Here is a 24,359-nt window from a genome sequence, read left to right as displayed (position 1 = left end):
AGAGGCGATATTTAAAGATTTTGTTGACGCCAATCGTGCTTTGGAAATTATTGATAGGCTCCCGAATCCAGTTAAACTAAAAACGTATCTTAAGCAGCGCACAGTGATTCGCAAAGGGGTGATAACGGATTGGCCCTCGACGATACCGGAGTTATGGACTGCTATACAGGACAGATCGAATATTACTAAACTAGATAGAATGTATCGTAGAAAATGGGACGCTACTACGAAAACGTCCTCGTTGGTCGCTACGGATAATATAATTATCACTTTTAGAGCTGATAATATTAGAGACTTAAAAATTTTTTAAAATAAAATCGGACTAAGAGTAAGGCCATATGTCACTCTGACTAGGCAGTGCTTTAACTGCTTTAGATTTGGTCATACAAAGCTCGCTTGTAAAAGCGAGACTCGCTGTATAGTCTGTGGCGACAGGGCACACGGTCAGTGCGAAACAAAGGTTCAATGTTGTAACTGCGGCGGTGAGCACAAGTCTACATTTAGAGGTTCCTATGAAAACAACAAAAACATTAACGTTATTATGGCTTACAATAATGTATCGTTTCACAGAGCCTTACGGATGGTAGAGGGGGACAACGAGCAACGCCCGCCTGATAGATTCAGACAACCTGAGACTTAGCCAGAACTGCCCAGCGGGTATGATATGTCCGAACGTGGCGATGGAGTTGATAATGGACGACGGGAGCCTGAGTTCCGGGAAAATCGGGCAGAGGTACGTCGTGAACGACAAACTAGGACAAGGACTCTATCTAGGAACTTACCACTCACCACAAATGGTGCTCGGGAACACTTTAAGCAGTTTGATACACATGCGGGGGATATCCCCAAGAAAAGAAGAGGAGTTGCCATCCCCCGGGGTAATTCCTGGGCTCAAATTGCTCGGGGCCCTCGCGAGTACAAACGCGGGGAAGCCCGACCTCAGAACACAATTACCGACGTAATCGAGCATATTCTATGTTTGATACAGAGATCCTCAGAAGCTAGAGAATTGCTTGTTAGTGCGCTAGTGAATTCTAATCTGTTTGATTCTAGAGGCAAGTCAACGTCTGTTGAATACGAACCGTATGTGATATCGATAGACCGGAGAGAGACGAATTGGATAGACTGAGTGATTTATTACTTACCCTAATCAGAAGAGGAAAGTCCGGCAACTCTTCCATATAATTCAAGCTTTTACTGTGGAACTGCCGAGGTTACCAGAGTAGCAGAAATGAATTAACAAAACGGATTCTTGATTTTGATATTATCGTGTTGACTGAGACTAGATGTTCGGGTAGCAAGCGAGTCTATTTTCTAAATTATAATACCGTATGCAGTCTAAACCGATTGGGGAGCGGAGGCGTTTCCGTGTCCCTTCGTAGCCATCTCGAATTTGAAATCTTGCCCATTTCCGGAGTTGTGCCGGTGGGTTATGACATAGTCTGTGTCAAGACAAAGAACCTTTGCCAGAATCTGAATATTGTTGCTGTTTACAGGCATCCTTGCAGACCAATGTTCAGACGGGACTTGTTACCTGTATATAATGCGGTGGGTGGAAATGGCTGTGATACTGTTTTTCTGGGCGACATGAACGCCCACAACATTATGTGGAATTGCCACTCCACAAATGAAAGAGGCGACTTACTATATGAGATGATGACTAAGCAGGGATTTTTATGTATCAACTCTGATACGTTATCACGTGCGGGCTTCTCGGGTCAGCGTGACTCTAATATTGACTTGCTGTTTGGCACGGAGGGTATTGTTAATCGAATCACATACCAACAGATGGAGGAAGCATGGGATAGCGACCACTTCCCCATCTCATTCACGTTTGATAATCACCTTTTGACATATAGGAAAATTACTAATAAACTGTCCACCAAGAGGACTGATTGGCCACGATTCAGCGAACTAGTGGAGGGTGAGATCCACCAATCCAGGCTATTACCCAACATAGGTCTTTTCAAGAGTAACTTCGACAACTACTATGGTCAATTTGTTGACATTCTTAGAAGATCTATTAACGTTGGCTCGGGCAGAAGGAGCGATGCTCTACCTTCAGCGATAAGCGATGACCCAAACACTCGCAAGAGGTCCCACAGGTGGTGGGACAAGGACTGTGATGAAGCTATTAACAACAGGAGACGTGCATTTGCTGCCTTCAGGAGGACAAAAAGTATTCATACGAAGTACGAAAAGTTTTGTGAGGATATTAACCGCTTCACAAGTTTGAGTTACGTCTGGAGCACGATGCGTATCTTAAAGAATGCTAGGAAGAATATAGAATGGCACCCTTGGCCCACGAAAAACAGGGAAGATGTCATTAGAGCTTCTATAGATAGCTTGGCTCCCCCATATGTTGGAGTGGAGCCCAATCGAGATTTTGGCGAGATGCATCCGGATGAAGACTTGGAGGCTCCGTTCTGTCGCCATGAACTTGACAGAGCGATTGAGATGATTCGGAGAGATTCTGCTCCTGGACTTGACGGCATGGAATACCGGATGATTAGATCTCTTCCGGACTCGGCGAAAACCTGCCTTCTGGAATTATTCAACAATGTTTGGTCTTCTGGCATTCTTCCTGCCGATTAGCAGGACTACCAGGTAATATTTATCGACAAGCCTGGAACAGAGAAGGTAAGGCCAATAGAATTATCCTCATGCATAGGTAAACTTATGGAAAGAATGATTAATGAAAGGATCGTATGGTGGGCTGAAAAAGAAGATAAGTTCAGCGCCTCACAGAACGGCTTCCGCAGGGGCAGGTCGTGCGCCGATAACCTAGTCAAGATAGTAACTGACATTAGGGCCTCTTTATGCGTGGGGGAATATACTCTGGTTGCCTTCCTCGATGTTTCGTCCGCTTATGACAGTGTTGAATTCCGTGTAATGCTGGATTAGTTGATTGCACTTAAGGGGGTATAACACCTTTGAGCATGAAATTTAACCTTTTTTTTCACGATTTTTTTTAACATATAAGGAATAGAGCAATCAAAAATCGGCTTTAAGGGGTCTTTTTATTATACATTAAAGATGTAAAAAAAATTTTTTTGTATATAAAATTATTCGTATATAAAATATACACCCTGTCAAAAGAGGCCGTGTGCGTCCAGCTGGTGTACACAATTTCGGCTGACTGGTATGACCTAAAACAGAAATCCAAAAAAATTCTTAATCTGTGATAGATTGGCTATGGAGGTACATAGCCGTTTTTAAATTGGATTGTTAGTTTTTTTTGGGAACCAATTTTATACACGATTTTTCAGTGTAAATTTGGACACTTTTGTTCAAATTAGTGTCAATTTCGCAAAAATCAATATTTTTTAAAAATCCTACGTACTTCCATAGCCAATCCCCCATAGTTGGACCCCCGTGACGCACACGGCCTCTTTTGACAGGGTGTATATTTTATATACGAATGATTTTATATACAAAAAAATTTTTTTTTACATTTTCAATGTATAATAAAAAGACCGCTTAAAGCCGATTTTCGATTGCTCTATTCCTTATATGTTAAAAAAAATCGTGAAAAAGAGGTTAAATTTCATGCTCAAAGGTGTTATACCCCCTTAATTGTCCTGCCGACATAGTGAAATTCATTAGCAATTGGCTATATCGGAGAAAGGTGCGATTTATAATTAATTCCCGTGAATTTGTAGATCGCCTTGTCTACAGGGGACTCCCGCAGGGTGCGGTATTGAGCCCGGCATTATATTCTCTTTACACTCAGGGTCTCTGCTCTGGTCTCCCGGAGGGCGTGGAGGCTGCTGAGTTTGCGGATGACATCGGGCTGTATGTACGCGGTCCAAACCGTGAACGCAATCAACTCCTTTTACAACGGGCAGTCAATATTATTGCTCAACGGCTACGTCGATTGGGCCTGGACTTGGAGCCCAGAAAAACAGTCCTAGTGGAATTTAATCGGAGCGGCTACGTGAATAAAGACCTTTACATAAGTATTGGAGACTGCGATGTGTATAATTGTGGCGAGGCCAAGTTCTTGGGTATCTGGTTGGATAATGCGCTGAGATTCGACCACCAGGTCCAGGCTGTCAGGAGTAAAGTAAACAGAGCCAACTCCATCATAAAATACTTGTGTAGTGTATCTAAAGGCATGGAGGTAAACACTGCCTTAAAGGGATCCTGGAGTGACAGGCGAACTCCGACGGGATAGCGCCATCACTTAAGCGGAACTAAAAACGTCGATAATAATTATCGACACTTCTAATATCTGTTTTCTACCTTACCGAGCTATCTCACAACATGTGTTGGAAATACATGATACGTTGCACACATGCAATGTGTCGACGGCCTCGGTAGCATGTGTGTGACGGATGACTCTCATGCCGCACACAAGTGCGTGCCGTGTGCGTGTGCGCTGAGAGCACCGCGTACAACCGAGGCCCGTTTCTATTATTCCGTAACATTGCATTGGATATTTTTCTAGTATATATATGTATATCATATATTGGATATATATATATATATTAATAATCTGAAATAAATGTTATTAGGCACGAGATCCGTTGATAACCGTTTCCATCGTTATTTATAACGATAAAAACGATTATCAGCGGATCTTATGTCTAACAACATTTATTTCAGATTATTAATATTTCATCATTAACATTAATAATTAATTCAATATACTGATTCTAATAAGCATCTTTATGTAAATAATGCTACTGAATCTCATTTAAATCTACAAGGAATTTATTACTGAAAAGTATTCATTAAATATTATGATAATTTGCCTTATATAAACTATTTATTAGCATCATATTTAAAATGTATATTTTATACTAATAAACCTCTTGTTTATGAGATTAAGATTAAGATTTTTAAGATGCAGCAGCATCATTTATATAAAGAATTATATAATGCTCATTAGTATTGATATATTAAATTGATTATCAATTTAATTATAAATTATTTATTAATTAAACAAAATGAATATTGTAAGATTTGTTAATGGTGATTTCTGCCATTATTTAAACTTACATTGAATGAAATTTATTAGCCAACTTATAATTTAAATTTGCACACATATACTAATTGCTGACTTTTGTCCTGTGCATAAACATTGTGTGCAAAAAATAATTTAAGTAATAAAATTATAATATATAATGATTATGATGGACTATGGTACGAGCTTTTTTTGTAAGAGAGAAGATGTCTTTCGTTTTCTTAATAAAATTTATTTCATAACCTGTATTGTCATCTCGACTTCTGTTTTAACGTTACTGCTACGGAAATCCGTCACAATTGTATTGCAACTTCGGGCGCTAAAGTCCATTTTATTGTAAAAAAGATATGCGAGTGGTTATAGGTGATGCACCGAAGTCAACGCAATTGTGAACGACCATGCGCGCCTGCTCGAATGGGCAACCCGCCGTACCGCTCTGTATCGTCATGAAACACCCTGTACACAAAGAACCTGTTCATCAATTAACTAAAACAGAATTTTATTCAAGCGTAATCAAAAGTGAAGTTACAATTTAAAAAAATCTTTTATACAAATACTCACGGCAGCAACTGTGAGCAAGTCAAATACCCTACAACAGTACTTCCACGCATTAGCATTGCCGTACTTGTTTTGGCATTCATCTAGAACAATAAATGAAGAGACCAATGAAATCAAAGCTTTATTATACACAAATGTAAAAAAAGCCCAGAAAAGAAAGTATCGTTGCGCACTTACCGTAAAATCCATAAACGTGCGTGATTTGTCTAGATTCGTGATTACCGCGTAGTAACGTTATCCTGTCGGACCATTTAGCTTTAAGTGTGAGCAGACGAGTAAACGTTTCTAAGCTATAGTAGCCCCGATCGACAAAATCTCCCAGGAATATGTAATTTGTATCTGGCACGGAGCCACCGTTACGAAACAGTTCCTCTAAATCATAGAACTGTAACAGCACAAAAACATGAACAATCTGATGTATATTAATATCACGATTGTGTACAAATAACTATACAGCTACAGAATATTAAAATCGAAAAGTTGTGAGGCAATAGATAATGGAAGACTAATATTGTTGCGACGCTAATTCGGAAGATTAAAATCCGCTAAAACTTTACGTCGATCCCGTAGCGGTGAGCAAGGATGCTCCGACTTTGAGGTTAGTACAACATTCATCGCACGATACTGTTATAATTGAAAATCGGAAACGTACCTCGAGTCCAGCTCTTCTGCGATCAACGAAGTCGGAATCGAACGTGTCAGTCGTCACTTTCTGCCAAGCGTAGAGAACCTTCTTTTACGGCAGCGGTGGTAACACGATGTAGGGATACGAAATCTCCAGATAAGCACAAAGCAAATTCAAATTCAGTATATCGCCGGCACGATTACGGTGTTACTGCCGTTTCGCGTACGCGCGTATGCGCGCGTTGTCGCACCTTACCTCGCGACAGCGTGCGGCTCGTGCAAACGTTAAGGGGGTATAACACCTTTGAGCATGAAATTTAACCTTTTTTTTCACGATTTTTTTTAACATATAAGGAATAGAGCAATCGAAAATCGGCTTTAAGGGGTCTTTTTATTATACATTAAAGATGTAAAAAAAAATTTTTTTGTATATAAAATTATTCCTATATAAAATATACACCCTGTCAAAAGAGGCCGTGTGCGTCCAGCTGGTGTACACGATTTCGGCTGACTGGTATGACCTAGAACAGAAATCCAAAAAAATTCTTAATCTGTGATAGATTGGCTATGGAGGTACATAGCCGTTTTTAAATTGGATTGTTAGTTTTTTTTGGGAACCAATTTTATACACGATTTTTCAGTGTAAATTTGGACACTTTTGTTTAAATTAGTGTCAATTTCGCAAAAATCAGTATTTTTCAAAAATCCTATGTACCTCCATAGCCAATCTATCACAGATTAAGAATTTTTTTTGGATTTCTGTTCTAGGTCATACCAGTCAGCCGAAATCGTGTACACCAGGTGGACGCACACGGCCTCTTTTGACAGGGTGTATATTTTATATACGAATAATTTTATATACAAAAAAAATTTTTTTTACATCTTTAATGTATAATAAAAAGACCCCTTAAAGCCGATTTTTTATTGCTCTATTCCTTATATGTTAAAAAAAATCGTGAAAAAAAGGTTAAATTTCATGCTCAAAGGTGTTATACCCCCTTAACGCGCGGCCGCAATCGCGCAGCAGAAACGCCTCGTGTAAACAGGCTCATTGATCTCAGTATCAGCTCCCTGCCGTCAATATATATAGGTTAACCTGTATGTAAACACTCACGTAAACGTAGTAAAGTGATGGAATTTGGGGAATGGGAACAAAACAGACTGAACAGACTCTGTTATGCGTGGCTAAAATAAACTTTACTTTTCAAACGTGGTATCAACGGTCTTTACAGCGCGAGAGCTAGCGAGGAAGAAGGCGGAAGTACGAACGAAACAAATAAACGCGGAAGGCGATAAAGGCGCCTTTACATTAGTTTACAGAAACATGAACCATAGAATACATACATAATATAAATATCTTAATTTGCCATAAGTCCACATTTCTCAACACTCCTCCTCAAATTAATATTTAATGTTCAAATTTAAACTTTACTGTTACGAAAATTACATCATGAATCTAACATAAATTCAAAAATCTACGCAACTTTAAATATTGCTCATTTCCTAATGGTTTGGTTAATACGTCTGCCACTTGTTCATCAGTACTCACGTACTCTACTGTTATCAGTCCTTTCATATAATAGTTTCGTACAAAATTGTATTTCACATCTACGTGCTTAAGTCTCCGATATTCCCAACGACACAACAGATGTATCACCGATTGATTGTCTTCATAGATTTTTGGAGGTTTTGAAAATTCCACTCCGAATTCCTTTAGAAGATTCCTCGTCCATATGAGATCTGTGAGTGATGTTGCTAAAGCAATATACTCCGCTTCAGTTGAAGATTGCGCTACCGTAGTCTGCCTCCTCGTACACCATAAAACAGGATTTCCGTACACCTGTATAAGGTATCCAGTGGTTGACTTTCTATCAGCTTCGCTTCCATAATTTGCGTCCGCATAACATATTAACGGCTCTTCTATTCCTTTTCGAAAGCACAGTTCCAGCTTTATTGTTCCTTTAATGTATCGAAGTACTCGTTTCAATCCTGTCCAGAGTTTGTCCGTTTGCCGAGTTTGGTATCTACTGAAGTAATTCACTGCTACGCCTAGATCGGGTCTGGTTGCAAGCATAGCATACATTAAACATCCGACCAATTCTCGGTATGGCTTCGACTCATCCAGAATTTCCCCGTCTTCGTGTAGAGTACTCTTTAGTTCTATCGGCGTCTTCGCAGGCTTGCATTCATTCATCCCAAAACGAGTTAACAGACTCTGCAGATAACCAGGTTGACTGAGTCGTATTTCGTTTTCCGTTCTGACTATAGTTATTCCGAGAAATGAGTGTAAATCGCCAAGATCTTTCATACAGAAACGTTTCTTCAACTTGTCTTTCAGTTTCTCTATTTCTCTGAGATTATTTCCTGCAATAATAATATCGTCAACATAAAGAAGCAGGTAAATTTTTCCTTCTACTGTAACCTTCACATACAAGCATTTATCTGTTTCCGCTTGTTGAAAACCTTGATCCTTCATTTCCGTGTCGAAAGTCTCGTTCCATGACCGCGGAGCCTGTTTCAGGCCATATAGGGCCTTCTTCAATTTGCACACCTTATTTCCACGAACTTTAAATCCTACGGGTGGCTTCATGTAAATCTCCTCCTTAATTCGACCGTGTAGAAAAGCATTCTTCACATCCAGTTGACAAGCATGTAGGTTCCTTTCATTGATGATTGCTAGCAGGGTCCTGAAAGTTGTCAGTCTTGCAACTGGTGCATAAGTTTCCTCGTAGTCGTATCCACACCGCTGTTCGTTGCCTTTGACTACTAACCGCGCCTTATAACGGTCAATTTCTCCGTTGCTATTGCGTTTGACTTTAAATATCCATTTGCAGTTCAGTGCTCGTTTTCCAGGTGGAAGCTCGACTACTTCCCAAGTATCATTTTTTATTAAAGCATCTATTTTCTCTTGTATAGCACCTTCCCATTCTTCTTTATCTCTTCTTTCTTAAATTTCTTCGAACGTTTCCGGTACATTTTCTACAAATGATTCCGAGTGTAACGCTAAAGCCGCATAATCTTTCAAATATTACGGTTTCTTCTTCTCTCTCTCTGATCTTCGTAGTGTACATCCTTTATTTCCACTATCTCGATTTCCGTTAGCACGTGTCGGAGTTCCATCTGCATCTTCAAATTTGTCTTCCGATGATTCAGTCGTCCGAGGTGTTTCAATTTGAAGTGTTTTGTTTACAATAATGTTTTCTTGTGTATCGGTATTAGAATCTATTTGTTGTCCAACAGTATTCGGAATCCAATCTTCACTCGTCGAGTCGACAAAGGTGAATTTCGTCTCATCAAATATAACGTCTTTGCAAACAGAATTTTCCTCTCTTCAGGACACCAGAGTTTGTATCCATTAGAACAATATCCCACGAAGTAACATTTCTTTGATCTAGAATCAAATTTTCCAGCTACAAGTTCTTTTGGTATGCGTAGATAGGCGACACAACCGAAAACTTTCATTTTCTTTGTGTTTACTGGCTCATCGAACCACAAGTACGCAGGTACACCTCCATTCAAAGCGGATGTAGGACTTCTGTTGACAAGATACACAGCTGCTAATACAGCTTCAGACCAAAGTTCTTTACTAAGTTTAGAACCCAAGATCATGCATCTCGCCCTTTCAATGACAGTCCTATTCATCCTCTCAGCGACTCCGTTTTGTTGAGGCGTATATCTGATAGTGAATTCGAATTGTATTCCCTTCTCTTCGAAGTATTCCTTTATCTCGTTAGATATGTATTCGCGTCCATTGTCACATCTGAAACGACTTATTTTCGAATTAAAATATGCTGCTACCATTGCTTCGTATTTTTTAAAACATTTCAATACTTCAGTTTTAGACTCAATAGTATATGCAACGGTAAAATGCGTATAATTATCAACAAATGTCAATACATACCTCTTCCTATCGTAAGATATTGGATTTATTGGTCCCATTATGTCACTATGTATCAGCTGAAGTGGTCTCTTTGCCCGAATCCGATGTTGATCATGTGGCAATTTGGTCTGCTTTCCTTCAATACACACCTGACATTTTTCTATCGACTGTTGTAATGCATCCGTCTTTGTTTTCTTATTTTGATCCAAAACCTTCCTGACACTCTCATAGTTCAGATGTCCGAACCTCTTGTGCCAAATTTCCAGTTCTGTTGCAGCAGTACAAGCATTCACCGTTCCTATATGTGTTCCAGATTTAATGCATACAATTGCGTATTCTCCCTGTTTGCGATCGCTACCGTCGTGTTTCCCTTCTTGATTACTCCTCTTCCGTCAGCAAATAGTACTTTGTATCCGTTCATCTCTAATTTACGCACGGATATTAGATTGTAAGTCAATCCTTGCACAAAGAGTACGTCTTTTATCTTTATAAGGTAAACGTCCCAATAGCGGACTATTTAAGACTCCTGGAAAATTGAAATTAAATTTTTATATATATTAACAAATCTTATTTATAAGCGGATACGACGAAACGAAAGCTTGGATTCTATAGTTTCTAGAAACCATCCAATAATTAGTTCCATCGGTAATAGTTGATTTGATATTTTCGGAAAATGCGAGAAAAGGAAATGTCCCAGTACCCGGCCATTAGTTTTTGGTTATGTCCCGATACCCGGCCACTCAATGTGCCCCAGTACCCGGCCATCAGTTTTTGGTTATGTCCCGATACCCGGCCACTCGATGTCCCTATTACCAACCAGTCGCAGATGAAAGCAGAGACAACTTTTTTTAGAGGTTACGTTCAAGACTTTTCCAATGTAAACAATCTGCTGACTACATAATAGCAATAACGAACTCGTTCGACGAAGTCAAATTTGTAAAATGTTAGATATCATACTTACTGCGAATAATCGCCTCAGTTTAGCATAATTTTAAACACACTTTAAGCACACTAGTAAACAATGCCGCGCGTAAATGCTGATCGTTCGTGTTCATTTCCATCAAGGTTATGGCCGCTGAGTTTGTTGCGTCCGGCAATTGGGACATCACCCGATCGCCTGGTTGTACCAGTATCCAGCCACTTGGTTCGCTATTGGTACACCATACGGTTGAAACGTCCGAGTATCCGACCATGCAAATTAACAATTTATCGGCAATTCTAACTAAATTTCGACCCTAGATTTGCATTCTCTACATCTTCCTTAATATAAAAAGCTATAACTTGTTCAATATATATAAAAAATGAAGGCGACATAGTTACAATTGAACTTCGTCAATTCTTAACAAACTGGCTTACAGATGCTCTTCGTTTCCCGGGGCAGCGCGTGCACTCTCAAGAAACTCGAAAAAATTACTACAAAGAGCGCAAGGATTATTTTAACCGTTGTCCTATGCATAGATTATAAATCGTAGAACTCAATTAAGTGGTTATTTATTTATTTTTATCGAAAAATCTCTTAATTAGGTGGAATATTCCCCTTAGTGGTTGGGAACTGGGACATGGTTGGCTATTGGGACGTTTACCTTAGGAATCCTTTTTCCATTCACGTTGCTCACGACGTTGATTTCTCCGGTTTGTTCTGCTCGTAAGTAACTGCCAGATTTAGCACATTTATCTTCACCGGTTTTTCCAGTGTTACCACGTTTGACAATTGATCACGGCTACTAACTAGATGTTCCGTTGCGCCAGAATCCAGGAACCAGCTCGATCCACTCCGTAATTCATGCTCTGTAGTTGTAGCGAAATTGAAAACTGTATCTTCTCCTTTAGAAGCGATTTGTGCCGTTGTTCCTTCATAATTTTTAGTTTTTGTTTTCTTTCGACAGTCTGCTCTCTTGTGGCCAGGTAGTCTGCAGTTATGACAATTAAACGTAAATTTCACTTTGTTTTGATTAAATTTCTTTCCTGCGCCTTTAGATCCATGTTCTTTTCCATTATCCGTAGACGATGAAAACGCAGTTGTCGACGCATTATTGTACTTATTCTTTTCGCACGCAAGTTTACCATTCCGCTTCAATTCTTCGTCCAGCAGTCTCGTTTTCACAAAGCTCAACGTCAGTAGCTCAGATGACATAGTTTCCAGTGCTGTTACTACTGTATTATATTCCGTTGGCATCGTGAGTAAAAGATGACATACTATGTCCAACTCTTCAAGGGTAGCACCTTTAGATTTAAGTTCTCGGATTAATTTATCAAACCTCAAAAAATGATTAGAGAGATTACACAGGACCACAAAAATTTTTTTTTGAAAAGCAACTGGGATCAGAGTAGGTGTTTCTTATAGATTTTGGGTCACTGAATCCGAATTCGTAAACCGTTTTGCTCCATCACGTCTAGATTTTTAGATAATCGAGAAAAATAGCGGAAAATCTGTGAAAATTGAAATAAACATTTAAAGAAAAAACAAAAGTATAACATCAAAGAAAGAGAAAAAGTATAACATCAAAATGCGGTCACAGAACTGATTTAAATATATTTTAGTAAGTTAAATAAAGTGCAAAAAAGGAGGATGTTAAAAAAGGGACGAATTTCGCCCAAAAAGGTGTAAGTAAAAGAAATAGTGTTTTTTGTAGATCTTGATCTCCTGAATACGATAAAGCTAATAAAAAGTTTGTGGTGCTTGGGGAACACCTTGAAAATTGAGCATAAACGTGGTGTATTTACAGAAATTTGGATGATATATGCTATATCATAAAATGTACTGGTGAAAGATTTGTTGGGGAGAGAAAAGGGGGAAGAAAGAATGTTGTGTGTGTGTGTGTGTGTGTGTGTGTGCGCGTGCGCGCGCGCGCGCGGGTGCGGGTGTGCGCGTGTGTGCGCGGGTGCGTGTGTGTGTGTGTATGTGCGCGGGTGCGTGCGTGTGTGTGTGTGCGTGTGTGCGTGCGCGGGTGCGGGTGCGTGTACGTGTGTGTGTGTGTGTGTGTATGTGCGCGGGTGCGAGAGCGGGTGTGCGCGTGTGTGCGCGGGTGCGGGTGTATGTGTGCGCGTGTGTGTGCGTGTGTGCGTGCGCGGGTGCGGGTGCGTGTGCGTGTGTGTGTGTATGTGCGCGGGTGCGGGTGCGGGTGTGCGCGTGTGTGCGCGGGTGCGGGTGTATGTGTGCGCGGGTGCGTGTGTGTGTGCGTGTGTGTGCGCGGGTGCGGGTGCGGATGCGGGTGCGGGTGCGGGTGCAGATGCGGGTGCGGGTGCGGGTGCGGGTGCGGGTGCGGGTGCGGGTGCGGGTGCGGGTGCGGGTGCGGGTGCGGGTGCGGGTGCGGGTGCGGGTGAGGGTGCGTGTGCGGGTACGGGTGTGTGCGCGCGTGCGCGTGTGTGCGAGTGTGCACACACCCGCACACACGCGCACACACACGCACACACCCGTACCCGCACACGCACCCGCACTCGCGCACGCACACATGCACACACACACGCACACAAAACACTCTTTCTTCCCACTTTTCCCTCTCCCCAACAAATCTTTCACCAGTACATTTTATGATATAGCATATATCTCATCCGAATTTCTGTAAATACACCACGTTTATGCTCAATTTTCAAGGTGTTCCCCAAGCACCACGAACTTTTTATTAGCTTTATCGTATTCAGGAGATCAAGATCTACAAAAAAACACTATTTCTTTTACTTACACCTTTTTGGGCGAAATTCGTCCCTTTTTTAACATCCTCCTTTTTTGCACTTTATTTAACTTACTAAAATATATTTAAATCAGTTCTGTGACCGCATTTTGATGTTATACTTTTTCTCTTTCTTTGATGTTATACTTTTGCTCTTTCTTTAAATGTTTATTTCAATTTTCACAGATTTTCCGCTATTTTTCTCGATTATCTAAAAATCTAGACGTGATGGAGCAAAACGGTTTACGAATTCGGATTCTGTGACCCAAAATCTATAAGAAACACCTACTCTGATCCCAGTTGCTTTTCAAAAAAAAAATTTTGTGGTCCTGTGTTATCATTACCGGCATCAAATTTCAATGTAAGAAGTGTCTTTCGTATCAAGAGCTGACTCGCAATACCTTTTCTTTGAAAAGCATTTTCCAACGATTGCCATAGGGGAGACCGGGGCCTAACCGTCAGTTTTTTTTCGGTGCCGATTTTTAACAAGAAAATAAATAATTTTAGTTAAATGTGGTATACCACTGTAAAGAGTGAACCTTTAGCTACAAAATTTATATAGGAAATTTTTATCTACGTCGCTTTGTTTAACCGGTATAGAGCAAAAACGACAACGGTGGAAAAATTGAAATCTCAAAAATGCCGGGGTTTAACCGTCACACTGCATTTTCAATACATATACGTACATCTAATCCTGAAAAATGATAGGATACATCTTAATAATTGTTTTTTAAGAGAAAAATATAAAAATTTATTTAAAATTTTTATGCGAAACATTATTAAAAAATAGTTACGAGGGTTCCTCTTTCCGCAGAAGTCACTCGCCCGACTTGTTTCACTCCTCGACGTCCGATGACTCTATTCGGTGTCTGAACGGTTGTAATTCCCGTCTCATCCATATTCCATATGCAGTGAGCCTGGAAATGCCCGGAAATGCCTTGGAAATGCACTCGGACTGCTTACTGACGGATTAACCCCAAACACAAGTTTTAGGTTTGATCGCCCACGAAATATTAGACATCAACGATAATGAAAAAACTACACTGGATTCGTGTTCAGCATGCATTACTCTTTATAATCACGTACCTCAAGATTTGGAGAGCAAATATTATTGCAGATATTACAAAATTTCCACGCGCAGAAAATGTAACTTTCACCTCCCGAAAACACGTTTGCCCTCGTAAAAATCATAACACGGCAGGTAACCTGCCGAAACTCCGTTGGTCACATGGGTACCATAAGCAGGGTTTACAATGTTAATAGCGAGTTCGCACAATATACAGGTTCCGAGATATTTGATTTGACGGTTCAACCCCGGCGACGGTTAGGCCCCGGTCTCCCCTACATCACGCGCTGTTGCTTTATCTTTCGCATACTCTAAATGACTATCTGCAATACGTTGTATTATTTGCGACTTACATTTTCTGTCCTTCTTCTTATGCTCGGTTATCTCGGCTTGCTTCCTCGCTCGTGTTTCCGCGTTGTCAGTCGTCTCAATTTGTACCAAATTCGTATACTCAACTTCAATGTAGGATGTGAGTTCTAATTCCGCTAGCAGAATCTCGACCCTGAATTTCCAGTCGTCGTAGTTTGTTCCGTCCAACAAGGGAATCCTGTACTTTTCTATTTCCGCCATTACACGTATCGCGCAGATTGATCTCGTTACAAGTAATACAAGTTTCTCTGGCTACTTTCCGTATCGCGTAAAGCCTGGGCCCATAACCTGATGGAATTTGGGGAATGGGAACGAAACAGACTGAACAGACTCCGTTATGCGTGGCTAAAATAAACTTTACTTTTCAAACGTGGTATCAACGGTCTTTACAGCGCGAGAGCTAGCGAGGAAGAAGGCGGAAGTACGCAACGAAACAAATAAACGCGGAAGGCGATAAAGGCGCCTTTACATTAGTTTACAGAAACATGAACCATAGAATACATACATAATATAAATATCTTAATTTGCCATAAGTCCACATTTCTCAACATAAAGTAAACAGTAAAATAAGTAACAGTAATATATAAAATAAGATAATTATATAGGATAATTACATAAAACAATTACCTTAAATTAATCGTCGCGTCGCGTAAAGAGTCACGGTCGGTCTCGCTCCGCGCGTACTACCGTATCTCTCGAGATAGGTTAACTGATGTGTGACAGCGCGCTAAACGCACTATATGCACTCGCGCAGTACACACACGTATACATATGTGCATATCGAAACTGGCGATACTAGCACCGCCAGCTAGTGTCAAAAAAGTGAAAGTTACATTTCCCCCTTATTATATATATATGTAAATAAATGAATGAGAGCGTCGACGTAGACGTATCTTAATAAAAAAATTTCACATTTGGACTTTGCGTCGCAATATCCCCGCTCGTAGGGCACGTAGCGGAAAAATGAAAAGGACGTACTCCCCCCAAATCGACCCCAAGCTATCGATCAAGCCTACTTAGAACTTGATCCGTTCACTCGTTATCGAGATCTCAACATCTCGTATATTCGCAACCCGTCGCGTCGCGTAAAAGAGTTACGGTCGGTCTCGCTCCGCGTATACTTGGCGCGAGACACTACCGTGTCTCTTGATACAAAGTGATGAAATTTTACAAAATTTAATCTTGGGAGAGAGAGAGAGAGAGAGAGAGAGAGAGAGAGGGGGGGGAGATGAGAGGGGAGGGGAGGGGGAAGGAGAGAGATGGTTAAATAAACGTAATTATCAAATTATATCTTAATATTTATGTTATAAAATTAATAAATTTGTTTAAACTTATAGTAATTTTAGTATAAAATTACGATTTTAATTTATTAAAAACTAGATTAATAAATTAAAAAAATATTATATAGTATAAGAGAAATAAACATTCAATAAATATTAATAAGGCCATTGGGAAAAAGGGCACATACGCCAAAATGCTATTTCGAGAAAATCGACTTTAAAGTTTTCATTAGAGTATTACTTAATGAAAAGTAATGCAATTAAAACCAATTTTTTTTTAATGTAGTAACATGTCCTTTAAACGTTCTGAAAACAGAGGTCATGATTTGGAGAAAATATTTATTTTTTTTTGTTTTAAAAAATTGATTTATGTGCCCTGTTCGGGCGCGCACTGAATTGCTGCCGAACGAACTACCGGATCCGTCCAGAGAAGACGCGAGATATCACGTGCGGCTCCGCTTTGTTTTTCTCATGGAGGTCACCACTCGGCGACCGACGTTGCTGACGAGCACGACTGACGAAACCAGCAACGGACAAAATTGTCGATCCGTTATATCCCGCGAAATGAATGTACAGCGGTGTTAATTTCACAAACTTTCCTTTATTACTAACTGTCCGGAATTGAGTTGAGAAAGGCCGAGACACTTGGTGCGGAGGCACCAGTTATCCTGCCCACGGATAGCGCGAAATCGTCTCTATTCAACGCTTCGGTTGCGAATTGCGCTGATTTTCTCGGTTCGATGGGAATTGTACGCACGGCGCGAGACACCGAAGACGCGTTCGCGTAGAGATGCGCTTCCAGCGCGAGAGAACGGAACGGCTTAGCGCACAGAGATCGAACCGTTGAAACTCGGACTTGACTTCGCTCGACTCGCTTGTAATCGTTTATGTGTACAGTTGCGAGGTGTCCGGACGACTGTTTCGTCGGTGTCTTTTCGGAGACGGTTTTCTGGCGGGGATTAACGCTGTACAACGCTCTAATTGGCGATTGTCGAATACGGGCGCGTATCATTGGTTCCGGGCCTCTCGGCGTTTCTCAACTAATGTATATTATTGTGACAACCACGTTTACTTCGCGTGATGAACAAGAATCGTTTCCCAAGGAACTTATATAAATACATGTACCGGAAAATACAAATTTAACGCTAAGTCGTTGGAATCCCCAACATACCGCCCGCCTCGAAACCATCGTTTCGAACCGAATGGCTGAGCTGGCGCGCGTTGCTTGAGGCGGTCGCTAAGTTCGGGCAATCCGGATATATATCGGAAAAATTTACAGATTTACGCCGGCGTTTCGGCGTTATCGATGTCGATCGGTAACAGGCAGATTTTTACAACGGGCCGCTTATATTCGGACGTCGCGGTCTTTACTGTCACGACGCGTACGACGTTATCGGAGCCCGCGTGACATTGGATTATGCGGCCTAACTCCCACTTGCACGGAGGAAGTAACGGGTTTTGAAGGAGTACGAGCTGCCCTATTCGAAGTCGCTCCTTCCCGGGTTTTCGCCACTTGGCTCGTTGCTGTAGCGTATTGACGTAGTCGGCCTGCCACAGCTTCCAAAACCGTTCCGTCTTCTGACGGACCACTTGCCAACGCGAGAGCCGATTTTCGTTTAGACGAAGCACGGATGCTTCGGGACTCGCGGTTAGCGCGGCGCCGATCAAGAAATGGCCTGGAGTGAGCGCCTCATATTCGTCAGCGGAGTCGGTGAGCGGAGCTAGCGGCCTGGAGTTCAGACAGGCTTCTATGTTGCACAGGAGTGTCGCGAACTCCTCGAACGTAAGAGTATGCGTTCCTACCACTCTTCGAAGGTGGTGCTTCACGCTTCGAACTCCAGCTTCCCATAACCCGCCGAAATGCGGGGCTGCCGGAGGAATAAAGTGCCACGAAACTTGATCGGAGGCGGTTCGATTTAAGAAGTTCGGATCGCGCAGGGCCGCGCGAAACGCGGCTTGAAGTTCGCGGTCCGCGCCGACGAACGTTGTTCCGTTGTCGGAGTACATAGACGCGGGGAGGCCTCGTCGGGCGCAGAAACGCGAATATGCCCCCAAAAATGCGGGAGTCGAATAGCCGTCCACTATCTCGAGGTGCACGGCGCGCGTGGCCATGCATATGAAGACTGCGATATACGCTTTATGAGCTGAAATCCCACGCCCGGACATCGGGCGTACGCGCATCGGACCCGCATAATCCAGACCGCAATGCTGAAACGCGCGCGCGGGAGGGGAGACTCTCGCGTGAGGCAGCTGTCCCATGATCGGAGTGGGGGTTGCCGCCTTTTCGCGGGCGCATGTTACACATCGATGGATTACGGCCTTTACGATAGTTCGCGCGCGCATGATCCAAAAATCCCGGCGTAACGTAGCGAGGGTGAGCTGCGTGCCGGCGTGAAGTGATCTTATATGCGCGTGCTGGACTAGTAAGGAGACTAGGGGGTGAGAGGAGAGGATGATCGGGTGTTTCGCAGGGAGTGGTAGCGGAGCGTGGGCCAACCGCCCGCCTACGCGAATTAATTTATCCTCTCCGATGAAAGGATTGAGTGATATGAGCGCACTTTTCGATGAAATTGTCTTTCGGCTCAAGAGCGCATCTCGTTCCACGGGAAATTCTTCTTCCTGGATTCGTCTGATGACCAAAAGTTTCGTGCCGATCGGCACTCCTCCGCCGAAAGAGCAAACGGACTCGCCTCGCTGACGTTAGCGTCGATACGGCGAGTTCGAGATATGAATCGAAGAATATAGGCGGTGACCCGAATTAATTTTGGCCACGACGAGTAACGCGCCATTAATTCCCACCGCTCGATCGGCTTAGCTAGGTGCGTACTGATGCGCGGATTTTGCTCGAGTGTCGTATCGTGAGACGACAGCTCGTGTGGAGCTGGCCACTCAGTTTTACGAAGTCTTAACCACAAAGGCCCATGCCACCACAAATGGTGGGCCGCGAGATGGCATCCGAGAATGCCGCGAGAAGCGCAGTCGGCCGGATTGTCCTCGGTTGGCACGTGTTTCCAGGTGGCGGAAGGAATGCGAGATTGGATCTCCGAGACGCGATTGGAAACGAAAGTTTTCCACCTCGAGGGGTGTTGAGCCAACCACGCTAGAACGACGAGAGCGTCCGTCCAACAAAAGAGAGGTATGGCAGTTAATTGTAGCGCCGACCGCACGAATTCTGCCAGCCTCGCCAGTAGAACGGCCGCAAGTAATTCCAGTCGAGGAATACTTAAGGATTTGATCGGAGCGACCTTTGACTTGGCGACGAGCAATCTGGACGTCGTCTCGCCTGTCACGGAGGTGACGAGAATATAAACGGCCGCAGCGTATGCGGTGGAGGAGGCGTCGCAAAAGCCGTGAATCTCGCAGTTCGCGGTGTCGGCCCCATATTGCACCCAGCGATCCACGTTAAGACCGTTGATCGTCGCCAGGGACGCGTGAATCGTCTCCCACTGCACTAGAAGTTTGTCTTCGATGGCCTCGTCCCAATCTACTTTCGCCTGCCAGAGCTGTTGCAAAAGGATCTTTGCGTTTATTGTCACGGGCGTGACCCAGCCTAACGGATCGAATATTTTCGCTACCAGGGATAAGATTGATCTCTTGGTTTTTGGAACGGAAGGAGGGAGTGAAACGTCGAACTGGAAAGCATCGAGCGCGGGCTTCCAGCTTATTCCGAGCACTTTCAGTTGCTCATCGGCCTGCAACGTTTTCGAACACGCCAATCCGTGATTTTCAACGTCGATGTCGGTCAGAAGTTGCGGAGAGTTACTCGCCCATTTACGTAGTTCGAACCGCCCCCGACTTAGTAACGCGCACACTTGATCGCGCGTCTGACGAAGCAGCGGGATGTCGTCCGCTCCGAAGAGAAAGTCGTCTATATACCGACCCTTTCGAATCACCGGAACCGCCAACGGAAATGAGCCTCCCTCGTCGCGAACTAGTTGCTCCAGAACGCGGAGGGCATCGTGAGGAGCGTTAACCGTTCCGTACGTTAGGACTAATAGCAGAAATGCAATGATGGCTCGAGTCTCGCGATCTAACCATAATATTCGCTGATAATTGACGTCACGAGGGTCAATTTCGATCTGACGATACATTTTTGTAATATCTGCGGAGTAGACGTATCGCGGTAGCCGCCATCGGAGCAGAACTGCGGGTAAATCGGTCTGTAGTTTTTGCCCGGTTAGCAAGTGGTCATTCAGTGACGTGCCGTTGCTCGTCGGATTCGATGCATTAAAGACGACTCGTAACCGAGTGGTGGTACTGCTCTCGCGAATGACGGGGTGATGCGGAATGTACACGCACTGAGACGACGCGCTAGCGTCAAGCGGCACACGCTTTATATGCCCAAGTCGCTCATACTCCTCGATAAAGGCGCGGTATTCCGTCGCCAATCGTTCATCGGCGTTTAACCTGCGTTCAAGACCTCTCAGCTGTCGCTCGGCTGAGTTATAAGAATTACCGATCTCGATTGGGGGGCCGGTTTTGAAATGAAAGCGAATCACGTATCGTCCGTCGGAGCGGCGCCAATGAGTGGCGAGGAAGTGGTCTTCGCACTGTTGCTCCTCCGGACTCAGTGGCACGGCGCGAGGAATCTCTTCGATTTCCCAGAAGCGTCGGAGGGCCTCGTCGAGAGACGGGGAAATTGAACAGTGCTGAGCTGTGACTGCTCGAGGACGCGCTTGTGGGTCAGCCGCGGGCCCGGACAGCACCCAACCGAGAACGGTATTCTGAGCGAGGGGCTCGCCGCGGGAGCCTTTTCGAATGCCGTCGAGCAGCAAGTCGCCGTACAGATCGGCACCTATAATTACGTCAATGGGGTCCGAGTTCGCAGGATCCGGATCCGCGAGCGCGAGATCGGCTACGTGGCTCCATTGGACGGGCGACGTTACGGGCGACGGCGTATACTTCGTTAAACTTTTCATTACGGACGCAGTGGTCTTGAACGCGAGAGATGATTGGCCGAGCGGAGAAATCTGAATTTCGGCTGCGTATCGACATGTTCCGGCGTCGACGCCTCCGATTGCGGAGATCGAGACGGGCATTCTAACGCGACGCAATTTTAAGCCTTGCCTTAGTCTTTCGGTAATGAATGTCATCTCCGATCCTTGATCTAACAGCGCTCGAACGACGCGAGCACGACCGGTCGGCGGTTCGGATGGGAAACTGACTCTCACTCTTGCCGTCGCGAGCAACACGGGAGGCATCGACGACACTTTAGCGCTCGAGAACAATGTCGTGATTGGCGCGGCATCGGTGATCGACGCGGTCGCGGCGGAAGTATTGTCCACGGTAGAAGGATCCGAGTCGACGTGTAGCATTGAATGGTGCCTTTTTTGACATGTGCGGCACGAGTATTTACTTTGACATAATTGCACGGCGTGTTTGGCGCTTAAGCAATTTATACAGCGATTAGCTTTTTTGACCGCCTCTAATCGTTGACTCGGACTCTTCTTTGCAAAGAGTTGACATTTATTCATGAAGTGAGACGCTTTACAAAGCGGACACGAAATCGGAGAGGATCCCGATGCGGTAGCGCTTGTCACCTTCGACGAGCGAGCTTGTTTGGTAACATTCGCGGGGTTTAACTCTTCGAGCGCGCGAGCACGAGAATCGAGGAATCGATCGAGCTCGTCATATGTTGGGATCCGCGCGTCATCCCCACCCTTTAGTTTCCACGCTTTCCGAGTGGCGGGATCTATCTTTTGCGTGACGCTATACACGAGCAGGTCGCTGAGAATGTCGGTTTCGGATCGATCTAGATTCTTCAGCGACGCGATTGCACGATTTGCTTTGTCCCGGAGCTCACTGAGTTCGCTTGCCGACTCTCGGGAGACGCTCGGCAAATTATATAGCGCGGACACATGCATCTCGACTAATCGGCGTTTATTTTCGTACCGAGACTCAAGGGCTTTCCACGCAAGTTTAAAATTATCCGCGGTTATCGGGATACTTCGAATGGACTCAAGCGCCCGCCCGGTGAGGCTTGACGACAGAAAATGCATTCGCGCAAACGCAGAAAGTTCGGGATTTTTTGTAATGAGGGACGTAAAGCGATCGCGGAACGTCTCCCACTCTTCGTACTTCCCTGAGAACGGTGGAATGTTGATGGGCGGCAGGTGTGACAGCGAGAACGATGAGGCGGATGACCCATGACTGCACGCGGCGCCCGGAACCTGGTTCGCTCCCATTTGCGGCGGCGTCGGCGCGAGAACCTCCAGACACTCGGCCATGTAGTCTAAGGTCGTCGAATGGATATCCTCGGCTTGATCGAACAGCTCGTTTCGAAAGTAATCGAGCGTGCTCCTTTTCGCCTCCGGAACAACTTGCAGAAGGGCCGAGTGCACGCGAAAGCATTGCGTCCAGACTTCTTTGGAGCTGGCTATTCGCGCGCGGACCTTTGCGACGGTGTAGTTATTCTTCCCGAGCTTTTTGAAATTATCAAGCGCTCGAGTGATTGAATGCATCAACGCCTGCTGTTAAGCCAGGAGGTCATTTATGGTTGCAGCGACTTCCGGCGCTGCCGTCATGTTAACGGCTGAAGGACTGCACTAAATATCTCGATCCGGCTCGAAGGACCAATTTTATGTTCGGGCGCGCACTGAATTGCTGCCGAACGAACTACCGGATCCGTCCAGAGAAGACGCGAGATTTCACGTGCGGCTCCGCTTTGTTTTTCTCATGGAGGTCACCACTCGGCGACCGACGTTGCTGACGAGCACGACTGACGAAACCAGCAACGGACAAAATTGTCGATCCGTTATATCCCGCGAAATGAATGTACAGCGGTGTTAATTTCACAAACTTTCCTTTATTACTAACTGTCCGGAATTGAGTTGAGAAAGGCCGAGACACTTGGTGCGGATGCACCAGTTATCCTGCCCACGGATAGCGCGAAATCGTCTCTATTCAACGCTTCGGTTGCGAATTGCGCTGATTTTCTCGGTTCGATGGGAATTGTACGCACGGCGCGAGACACCGAAGACGCGTTCGCGTAGAGATGCGCTTCCAGCGCGAGAGAACGGAACGGCTTAGCGCACAGAGATCGAACCGTTGAAACTCGGACTTGACTTCGCTCGACTCGCTTGTAATCGTTTATGTGTACAGTTGCGAGGTGTCCGGACGACTGTTTCGTCGGTGTCTTTTCGGAGACGGTTTTCTGGCGGGGATTAACGCTGTACAACGCTCTAATTGGCGATTGTCGAATACGGGCGCGTATCATTGGTTCCGGGCCTCTCGGCGTTTCTCAACTAATGTATATTATTGTGACAACCACGTTTACTTCGCGTGATGAACAAGAATCGTTTCCCAAGGAACTTATATAAATACATGTACCGGAAAATACAAATTTAACGCTAAGTCGTTGGAATCCCCAACATGCCCTTTGTCCCATAAATAAGATAAAATCGTAAAAAGTGGTCTTTTATTGTTTATTTACTCAAATATAATTACCTATTTAGTTTACAACTTTTTTATATATTGTTTAAATAAAAAAATAGAAAAATAAATAAAAAATTCAATTTTTTAAGATAATCTTTTAAAATAGCCTGGAAAAATATCTCGAAGGAAAGAGACTCACCCTTGTTTGAGATTGCGATAATCATGCCGAAAATCGCGTTTGGTTGCATGCCTGTTTGCTCGCACGTTTTCAGCAAAAATCAAAGATATCGCATTAAATTAGTCGCGTTAATATTCAGTATAGCATGGATCTTTCTATCATTCGCCTTCCGGAAAGTTTGCCGACTTTCGCTCGGCAACAACAAAGTCAAGTAACCGCTCTTACACAAAGGAAAGATCCATACTGTAAACATAGTGATCGAAAACACGTAACGATCACTTCGCATCGTCAAATGAAAACCGTGACGTAAGCACGATGACGTAGGCCGCCAATGGCCAATCACCCTCTCGAAATTATTTGGTGATCAGCCTGGAGGGAGCCTCGTCAGGG

General features: G+C 43.9%; 3 protein-coding genes and 1 long non-coding RNA gene across 4 annotated transcripts; 1 reads left to right on the top strand and 3 right to left on the bottom strand.

The window, feature by feature from the left end:
- Positions 1 to 2,688: 2,688 nt before the first annotated feature.
- On the top strand, positions 2,689 to 4,177 carry LOC139785013 (uncharacterized). Its single transcript, XM_071724182.1, has 2 exons — positions 2,689 to 2,889; positions 3,734 to 4,177. The coding sequence occupies exons 1-2, from the start codon at positions 2,689 to 2,691 to the stop codon at positions 4,175 to 4,177; spliced, it is 645 nt and encodes a 214-aa protein (XP_071580283.1).
- Positions 4,178 to 5,426: 1,249 nt separating this feature from the next.
- LOC139785015 (uncharacterized) lies at positions 5,427 to 6,260 on the bottom strand. The gene is made up of 4 exons (XR_011721773.1): positions 6,180 to 6,260; positions 5,705 to 5,912; positions 5,531 to 5,610; positions 5,427 to 5,455 (listed from the first exon to the last, which is right to left on the bottom strand). It is a non-coding gene; the product is annotated as an uncharacterized lncRNA (long non-coding RNA).
- Positions 6,261 to 17,698: 11,438 nt separating this feature from the next.
- Positions 17,699 to 18,424, bottom strand: LOC139785012 (uncharacterized). Its single transcript, XM_071724181.1, has one exon. It carries the CDS (start codon positions 18,422 to 18,424, stop codon positions 17,699 to 17,701), a length of 726 nt encoding a protein of 241 aa, XP_071580282.1.
- A 575-nt stretch (positions 18,425 to 18,999) lies between these two features.
- On the bottom strand, positions 19,000 to 22,878 carry LOC139785011 (uncharacterized). Its single transcript, XM_071724180.1, has one exon. It carries the CDS (start codon positions 22,876 to 22,878, stop codon positions 19,000 to 19,002), a length of 3,879 nt encoding a protein of 1,292 aa, XP_071580281.1.
- Between the last annotated feature and the right edge of the window lie 1,481 nt (positions 22,879 to 24,359).

Source organism: Temnothorax nylanderi, unplaced genomic scaffold (assembly GCF_030848795.1).
Source record: "Temnothorax nylanderi isolate EJ_2023f unplaced genomic scaffold, tnyl_v1.0 TNYL_tig0723_pilon, whole genome shotgun sequence".
In the NCBI taxonomy this organism is placed as follows: Eukaryota; Metazoa; Arthropoda; class Insecta; order Hymenoptera; family Formicidae; genus Temnothorax; species Temnothorax nylanderi.
This window is presented reverse-complemented; position numbering and strand designations above follow the sequence as displayed.